This window comes from Trichechus manatus, unplaced genomic scaffold, assembly GCF_000243295.1.
Source record: "Trichechus manatus latirostris isolate Lorelei unplaced genomic scaffold, TriManLat1.0 scaffold00040, whole genome shotgun sequence".
Lineage (NCBI taxonomy): Eukaryota > Metazoa > Chordata > Mammalia > Sirenia > Trichechidae > Trichechus > Trichechus manatus.
Genome location: NW_004443976.1, coordinates 10,576,399 through 10,585,659, shown reverse-complemented (window position 1 = coordinate 10,585,659; position 9,261 = coordinate 10,576,399). Strand labels below are relative to the sequence as shown.

Below are 9,261 nucleotides of genomic sequence, written 5' to 3'. Positions count from 1 at the left end.
TCCTCAGATTAACTCCTTTTCTGTGTTCCCTGATTGGGGTGTTACCCAGCTCCATTCCAAAATGGCTGCAATGAGAGAGCACTCCCAATGTTAGCAGGTAGCTTTACCAGCTTTTGTGTCATCCCCGCTCGTCCTCTCTCTCACTTCTGGACTCACCCCAACTCTCCAACACCTCAGCTGCCATCCAGAGTTCTGTGATCTCAGTTTGTGCTTGTTTTTATTTGTTGTTCAGTGTGTTAGTTGCTGGGGGTGTGACTGGGATCTTGCTCTGCCCCCTCCCCCAGGTCTCTGAGACTTTTGTTAATTTTTTTTTCAATCTTTTTTTCTTCTTCAGATTGGATAATTATTGATATATCTTAAAGTTCACTGATTTGTTCTTCTGCCATCTCAAATCTGCTACTGAGCCACTCTAGCAAATTTTTCCTTTCAGTTATTGTACTTTTCAACTCCAGAATTTCTGTTTGTTCTTTTTAAAATTTTATTGAGATTCTCTATTCATTGAGTCATTGTCACCGTATTTTCCTTAAATTCTCTACTTCTTTGGACATACTTATATTAGCTGCTTGATGTCTCATCTGCTAAATTAAATATCTGGGGACACGGAGAGAAAGTTTCTATTGACTGCATTTGCATTTTATTTCCTAAGCATGGTTCACATTTTCTTATTTCTTTGCATGTCTCTCTTGTATATCCTCTGCACGTGTGTCAGGCTCCATCAGCCAGGGACGTTTATGTGGCTTAGGCCCAATCTGGTCCCTGATGAGCATTTTCACAGCCTCCAGTCAACCCAGGAACATGAAGAGCTTATCAAATCCCTATGGATGTCTCACCTTCCAGAAGTCCCTGTCACATTCCCAGCTAGTCTATGAGTTCCTCAGTCCTTCCTTATTTTTCATGATATTGATACTTTAGAGGAACACTGGTCAGGTATCCTGTAGGATGTCCCACAATCTGGGTTTGTCTGATGTTTTTCTCACAATTAGACTGGGGTCATGGGCTTTTGGAAAGACTACAGAGGTGAAGTGCCCGTCTCATTTGATTCTGCTTTTACTCTGTGTGAGATTTGCTTGCTTCTAGAATCTGTGGGTTGATGTGCTTCATCAATTTTGGCCAATGTTGGCAGGAGAGATAGTGTGCCAGCTCTAGGCCCAGGACCTAGGAGGCATCATATGTCTCTGCTTGATCCTCTTGTGCTAGCATGCTGGTCCATGGAGCCTGACAGACACACTGAATAGACCTGAACCCAACCTGTGTCATGGAGCCAAGCCCCTCTGAGCCCAGCCTAGATCAAGTGACCCCTAGATGTCCTGAAGATACATGAGCAAGGATAAATTATCCTAGTCTTAATCCACTGAGTTTTAGGAGTGGTTTATTGGTTGCAATAGCTAGCTAATGCAGAGTTAGAGCATCTCACAGGTTCTCTTCCTTCCATCCTGAATAGCTGTTCTGGGAACCTGGTGTTTATCTACTTATCCCAAGTCAAAAGTGTCCTCCTCTACCTCTTCTTCTTCTCTTCTCTCCTTCCCTATGATCCAAGTCTAGAAACAGCCCCAGATCCAGAGGGTCATCATGTACTCACTTTCCTTCCTCTCAGCAGCATGGTAGGCCCAGGATCCTCTGAACCACCCATCAGCAACAACAGCTTCAGGCCCATCCCCTCCCTGAGGCTTTAGGCTACTGGGAGCAGCTGTATATATAGGCTTATATTTCTCAAGTGAGGTGGCACAGCCCAACGTGCTGAGTCCTTAGATATAGGATGATTCGTTCTGTGGGTCAGTGAGTTTGGAATAGGGTGTCAGGGAAAATTTCAGCACCATACCTTTGCTATAGAGTGGAAAATTACAAAAAAGATAAACAAAATAATCTCCCAAGAAGCTTACTTCAGCTGTATGTGAAGTGATTTATGTAAACCATCCACCTAGTAGTTAATTGTCATGCAGCAAAATAACTGTAGGTAATTGAACACAAGGCTAATCATGTTTTATTTCACAATAATATTAAATTCCCTTAGTTTATTTTTGGATATCTGCTGAACATGTAGCAAGACAACCAATCCACACAACAAAAAAATATCAAAGGTACAGGGCTGACCACTCTTCCGGAGCCTGGAACAAGTACGGATGGTTAGGACAGGGGAGGAATGGTGATACAGGGTAGGAGCTGGCTCTGTCCACTGCTCTCAAGTATGAGCACTCTGGGCTGGGATTTCATGGGCTCCTAGAAGCCCAAGACCTTTGCAGCAGGAAAAAGCCAGGAAAGGAGGAAAAGGAAGGGCTCTGTGCAGGAGACAATTTTATGCTTCCATGACTACTTTCCCCACCTCTACCAGCCCAAATCCTGGCCTCAAATCCTGCCCTATCATCCTAGCTCCCATTTGCTTCCAATTTCTCAAACCATTCCAATCTGGCAGATTCAATGTCAGGCTCACGTTCTACCACGCGATGGTCATTTCCCAAGCATGAGTTCCATTTCCCCCAACCAGGCACAAAGCTCTTTGAGGCCAGGCCTTCCATCCTCTACGGTCTTGCCTAGGCACCAGAATAGCACCAGTGAACTTTTGGGGATGGATGAGTCTGCATACAATGTGCACCAGTCCAAGGAGTGAGGTGGGTGTGGGGCATTCTGGGGCCTACCTGGTAGAGAAGGATTGAAGGCTGGGGGCACCTGAGCAACCCTCATCACCCCAACGAAGATAATTCCTCCTTCGGATGGTAAAGTGATCACTGCTCACCCCCTCAGTCTTGGTTCTCCCTCATCAGTGAAATGAAAAGGAGTGAATGAAGAGCATCCCAGAGACAATGAGAGTATCATGTGGCCAAGACAGAGGGAACCAGCATTCAGAGGGTAAGGCCACTAATCTTTACTGAGCCCTTCCTGTAAGCTAGGCACTGGGCTAGGTACTCTGCAGACAATCCCTTTCCAACCCTTTCCAAAAATCAAACCCAACCTATTGCTGTCAAGGGGGTTCTGACCCATGGTAACCCCATGTGTTACAGAGTAGAACTGCTCCATAGGGTTTTCTTGGCTATAATCTTTATGAAAGCAGATCGCCAGGCCTTTCTTCTGTGGTGCCATTGAGCAGGTTTGAACTGCTAACCTCTCAGTTAGCAGCCGAGTGCAAATAGTTTGCGCTACCTAGGGACTTTTTTCCACCATTTAAGGAGATTTTTATTTCCCCCATTTTAGTGCTGAGGAAAGGAGCTAATTAACTTCCTTCTGGTCATTTAGCTAGAAAGTAACTGAACCACTACTGAATTTAAGCCTGTTCCTTCTCCCAAGAGATAGATCCAGAAAGGGCTTCAAGAGGGAATCTGTACCAGATCCTGACAGTAGACATGTAAAGTGTTAGTGCTGTTTTTCAGAAGACCCAGGGAACACGAGAGAGAGAAACTGTGTGTGTGTGTATATTATGTGTGTATGTGTCAGTCTGTGTGTGCGTCCATGTATGTGTGTGAGAGAGAAAGAGGTATTGAACATTAGGAAAGAAAAATCTTGTCAAACTTTCTACCATCTGAGTCCTAGGGAAGAGAGGACAGAATTCAAGACACAAAGGGTTCCCCAAGTCTTTGACAAAATAAGAGGTGGGCCCAGCCAAGAGTTGGAAGAGGAGGCCTAAACCATGCCCCAGAGCCTCAGATCTTTCCTCTAGAAAGAATCCCAGCCCATGTTAGTGGGTGGAGGTCAGCCCACCTATCCCTTTCCATCTACCTCGAGGAATCTAAGGGGCTGTGTGGGCAAACCTCTCTCTCCCCAGTGCAAGGTTCTTTTCAAGGAGAGCCCCAAAGCCTGAGGCTCCAGAAACCATTTACTCCCTGCCCCCTGCCTGTTGCAGGGCCCACAGCAGGACCCTGGCCCAGTACAGGGCCACCCAGTTCTCCACAGGGAGCAAGACCCTCAGCACCAACTGTGGATGGTGGAAAGTGGGGGCTCAGGGAAGGCTGCCCCAGGGCTTCCTGTCCAGCCTGGCACCAGGACAGTGCTAGGGCAGAGGTCCGCTGAAAGTCATGATGGGCAGGCAGAGGAGGGAGCAGAGGTCGGGTGCAGCCTGGGCCAGTGGGTAGGGGGGCCTCTGACGTGGTGGGCGGAGGCTGCTCTTCTCTGGCTTGTAGCAGGGTGAGATCTCACACCTGTGGGGCAGGGCAGGAGTAAGGGCAGGCCTACCATCCCTCCACCTCCCTGTGGGCCTCTAGGGGGCAGATGTTGACCCCTCGCCTGGGGCCCTGCTTCGTTGAGGCAGAGCTGGGCACCCCTCTTTCCTACCTGACCACACTCTGCAGGACCTTCCTCTCATCCTGGTCCAGACACACTGCAAAGGGGCAGCTGTTGGAGCCGATGATCTGAACCTTGTCCACTTTGATCTGTGATATGCTGATCTGGAAGGATGTCCCACGTCAGCGCCCAGAGCCCTGGACACCCAACTGCTAGCCCACTACAGTTCCTTCCTGTGGAATTGCCCATCTGTGTCTTAGGGGTAGGGATGGGGATTTGGACAACGGCTCTCCAGGGTAATGGACCAGGTCGGGGGAGGGGGCCTGAGGCCTCCATCAGACCCTTCCTCCTCTCTGACCTCTGCCCTTTCCTGCATCTGGAAGAAGTGCGCCCTGAGGACAGACTGCACCCCCCACTGCCCTCATTGTGAGAGGCACAGGGGTCCCTGACAGTCTCTCTGCCTCAGACTTAGCCTCTCCTAGTGTCTGCCACAGAAACTTTTCATGTACTCAAATGCTCTCACGAGGGCACCCCTTCCTCCCCCATTCCTCACAACACTCCACACAGGTACACAACCCATACCCTTCACCCTGCCTCTCATCTTCTCCCACCCACTGCCCCAGAATACAGTCTCTCCCTCAGACACCCCACCACACACATGCTCTCTCTCTCTTACACACACTCACACACACAAACACACATACATACACACACTCCAGTAAATCTCCTGTCCCTCGGCCCTTGGGCTGAGGAGGGTGTGGCTGGAAGGGGAGGAAAGCCCTTACCTGATTGAAGCCCTTCTTGGATTTGGGATTCTGCCTCTTTACCACTTCTGTCAGGGTTAGCGTCAGGGCCTCCATGTTGGAGTCTGAAGGATAAGGATGGCTCAGGCCAGGCTCCAAATGCCCCCTGGCACCATTCCCTTTGCCCTGCCCACTCACCTAGCTCCTCCAGCTTCCGGCAGGCCTTGCTGAGGTTGACAGAGGTACAGACCTTCTCCATATTGCTCCAGCGACTCCGTCCACTGATGGCCCCCTGGAAGTGCAGCAAAGTCTGATGCTCTCAGCCCAAAGGCCCCAGAGCCTATACCTTCTCTTCAGAGAGGGGGCTCCAGACCAGCAGCACAGGGAGCGGCTTACAGTCAGCACACCGCTAGGAAGTTCTCATTAAGCTAAGTGGGTGGGCTTCCTCACCAAGAGCCCTTTACCGCCTGTACAGACCTTCATTCACCACCCATCTGTCAGGCTGTCATACTGCGATGGCTTGTGTGCTGATATGATGCTGGAACCCATGCCACAGTGTTTCAGAACTCCCGGGCTTTCAGGATGGCATGCTCCTGGTTACCCACCACCTCTGTGGCTGCTGTTTCTCTGCCCTGCAGGCCACCATCCCCTGGCCACCATTACATGATGAAGGTCCTCAAGGTTGTCTCCTAGGTCCTCTGCTCTTTTTACTCGGGGCTTTTTCCATTAGGGAATCTTGTTCAGGTTCTTTTTTCATTACTACCTATCCACCCATCTTCATATTTTGCCTCTGAATTCAGGCCCGTACATCCAACTTCCTATTCTGACTTTCCTTACACCTCTCACGGGCACCTCAGATTCAACACCACGATCTTCCCCCACCAAACCTGGGCCTTTTCTGTGTTCCCCACTTCAGTGAATGGTACTGCCAATGGCAGAAGACTGAAATCCAAGAGTTTGGGTCCTTCCTTTTCTAAGCCAAGCCTGCTGACCATATAACTCACACAGCTCCATTTCTTTCTGACTCCACCACCACCATCCTACTGCATGCCGCCCTTGTTTCTCCCCACCACAACAGCCTCCTAACTGGCCTCCAGCATCGCTTGTGGACACCTCCAGTCTGTCCTCTACATGTGTGATCATGTCACACACATTACCAGCCTCACCCCATGCTTAAACGCCTTCAAAGGATATCCATTTTCTTAGGACAAGACAGAATTCCTCTCATTGCCCTTGGTATTCTGGCCCTGCCTATTTCTTTAGCCTCTCCTCATCATCACGTTCTCACTCATTTTCTGCTCCAGCCACTCTGGCCTTCTTTCAGTGCTTTTTGACATAGATGCTCCCTCCCACCACAGGGCCTTTGCACATGCTATTTCCCCTGCCTGGAGAGCGTATCCCTCTCTTCTTAGGCTAATTAACTTCCAGTTAATTAACTTAACTATTCTTAATTAACTCTTTCCAATACCAAATCAGTGTCTCTTTTCAAAGAAGCCTTCTCTATCTTTCCTGACTGGATTGAATCCACCCCTCAGGGATCCTCACACTCCTGTGTGCTCCTTCATCTGTTTGTCACAGTTGTATTTTACATTTTGTGGGATCCTCTAACCAATGTCTACCACCCTGTAGATTGCAAGCAGGTCTCTTGGGACTGTTTAATCTTTGCTTACTCTTGGGAACACCCCTGTGCCTAGAAGAGCGTCTGGACATAGTAGGTGTCTAACAAACACCTGACACACAGTCAGCACTCACTCGGTGAGGGTCGGCCCCTCCTGCTCCCTTCCTTGACCACAAATTTAAAGTAGCCCCATCATCTCTATATCAGCTGTTTATTGTCTTGTCATCACACACCACTCTGAAATTGGCCACTTAATTGCTTACTTGTTTCTCATCTGTCTCCTCCTTCAGCAGAGTGAAATAGAGGGCCTAGCCTTCCCCGCTCACTGCTATTTCCTCTTGCCCAGCAGTGAGCTCGCCATAAGTAGGTGCTAAATAAATATCTTTTAAATGGCTGGAGGAAGAAGGAAGAAAAGAAGGAAGGGGGGCTCCCCATCTGTGAGGGCAAGCCTCTCTCGGCCTCTACCTGGGGCAAGACACGCTCAGAGACTCTGCCCTCTGGTGTGTTCAAGTGCTCCCCTCCCGCCCCTAGCCACAGCTCGCCTCACTCCCTGTCTCACATTGGTCCCACCTCCCATGCACCCAGCCAGGCACAACAGCCCCAGAGACCCCGACCTCTCCCTCATGTTGCCTCTGCAAGCCCCACTTTGCCCAGCCAGGCCCAGCAGACTCCTCCCCCAACACTTCACGGAAGATGCTGAGCACATTCAGGTGGTGAGAAAAGGCAGAGGGAGGGAGCCCTAGGCGGTCAGCTGGAAGAATGTCCACTCCCTCCCTTCCGAAGCATCCAGGGGAGCCTGGGGAGGGCCCAGGGACATCAGAATCTGGCTCTGGGCTCATGCTCTGGTGCAGGCAGGATCAGCAGAGGGGACAGGGCCTCTGCGTCATTCTTACCTTGCTGTAAACAATCTGTAGTGTTAGAGGGACGGCCTCCCGGTCGTCATCGATACCCAGCCGCTTACTGCCAGGACCTGTGCCATACACAGAAAGACCCTTCACTTCGTCTGACTTCCTCTGCCCCGCACAGACTGCACCGTTCGGGTGACCCAGCTTCCCGTGACTCCACCTCCTGTGTCCCCGCCTCCCCATGGCCCCGCCTCCCCGTGGCCCCGCCTCCCCAGGACCCTGCTTCTGGTCTGCACCCCGGTACTCACCCGAAGCCTTGATGGCTCGGGTGGCAGCAGAGTGCCCCAGCTCCAGGGACTGGATGAAGATCTCCGTGGTCTTCTCCCCAGTGCTGAAGGTCAGCTGGAGAGAGCATGTGCATCGGTGTGAACCGAGAGAAGGGCCCGCCCACCAGGCTCCTCCAGCCCAGGGCTGCCAGCTGCTGGGAGTGCGGTGGGGGTGGGACCTGCGGGGGCCGCTGAGGCCTCCAGCGCGTGCTGGGCTAGGCGGCGGCGTGGGACAGGCGGGCGGGTGGCCGTACCTCTGTCTGGTAGACCTGCAACAGCACCGGCCGGGCGGCGAAGCGGCAGTAGTAGAGCAGCATGTCGGCCAGGATGGGCAGTTGGGCGGGGCATCCCGCCAGGGGCCGCGATTCAGGCTTCAGAGACTGCTGCGGACCGGAGGGGAGCCCGCGCCGGAGGGACACGTGGGCAGAGTGAGAGAAAGAATGTGAAAGGACGAGAGGCAGAGACGCGGGGGTACCAGAGACAGAGACCGTACACAGGGAAATGGAGAGACAGAAAGAGAGGAAAGAGGTGCAGAGGCAGAGAGCCAGGGAGGGAGATGGTCAGATGCAAGCAGGAAACAGAATGACAGGCAGCCTCCACGGCCCTGCCTCACCTGAGACGTGGGCCTCCAGGGAGTTGAGAAAGGGGGCTGAAGCCTAAGTTCCGCAGAACCCAGCCCGCACACTGCTGAGGACCCTCCCCTGTCAAGGAAGTGCCCCAGCCCTTGCCCAGTGCCCTGGGTTCAGACTTGGCCCTGCCCCCACCCACCTTCCCTGCTCTTTTCCAAGTGAGCCTGGCCCTCCTCAGGGGCCTCCAGCTGGATTCCCCAAGCCCAAGACCTTCTAAGTGAGGCAGGTGTCTGCAGCCAGTGGGCCCCACCCCCACCCCAGGGCTCACTTACCTGGCATAGGACTTCAGGGGGTAGGTGCATGAGGCCCAGCACATTGCGCTCATACCAGGGGTCGAGCATGCCGAGGTAGTGGGAGATGTCATTGGTGCTCTCCTCCCAGGAGACCGAGCCCAGCTCCTGGGACAAAGGGCGAGTGTCATTCCAGGTCCTCAGGAGTCCGCCCAGCACAGTCCCAGGGCCTAGGTGGCCCCTGCACCCCAGTCTGAGCTTCTCCTGCCCTTGGAAAAGGCTGACAGCTTTCAGTACATATCATATGGCAATTCATCACACCCAAGTGCAGGGTGGGGACCACACCAGGGCTCCAGGGCCGGGCAGAGAGGACACCAAAAACCAAACCAGTTGCCTCCAGCCAACTCTGACTCATGGCGACCCCATGTGTGTCAGAGTAGAACTGTGCTCCATAGGGTTTTCAACGGCTGATTTTTTAGAAATAGATCGCCAGGCCTTTCTTCCGAGGTGCCTCTGGATGGATTTGAACCTCCATCCTCTCGGTTAGCAGCTGAGCTTGTTAACCGTTTGTAGCACCCAGGGACTAGGCATGGAGGAGGTGCCCCATAAATACAGATGATTGATGACTTCCAGCCAGCTCCCTTCAGGTAACTGGAACCCA

At 52.1% G+C, this 9,261-nt stretch overlaps 1 protein-coding gene across 1 annotated transcript in view; it reads right to left on the bottom strand.

Moving 5' to 3' along the window:
- Positions 1–1,825: 1,825 nt before the first annotated feature.
- The window catches only part of PIK3R5 (phosphoinositide-3-kinase regulatory subunit 5), an 81,288-nt gene continuing 73,852 nt past the window's right edge, over positions 1,826–9,261 (bottom strand). Inside the window, exons 14-21 of the mRNA XM_023731072.1 lie at positions 8,643–8,768; positions 7,996–8,124; positions 7,724–7,817; positions 7,464–7,540; positions 5,151–5,244; positions 4,995–5,077; positions 4,261–4,373; positions 1,826–4,127 (exon numbers count right to left, since the gene is read on the bottom strand). Of these exons, the coding sequence (XP_023586840.1) occupies positions 3,980–4,127; positions 4,261–4,373; positions 4,995–5,077; positions 5,151–5,244; positions 7,464–7,540; positions 7,724–7,817; positions 7,996–8,124; positions 8,643–8,768 (864 nt within the window). The 3' untranslated portion in view covers positions 1,826–3,979. The remainder of the gene's footprint in view (positions 4,128–4,260; positions 4,374–4,994; positions 5,078–5,150; positions 5,245–7,463; positions 7,541–7,723; positions 7,818–7,995; positions 8,125–8,642; positions 8,769–9,261) is intronic.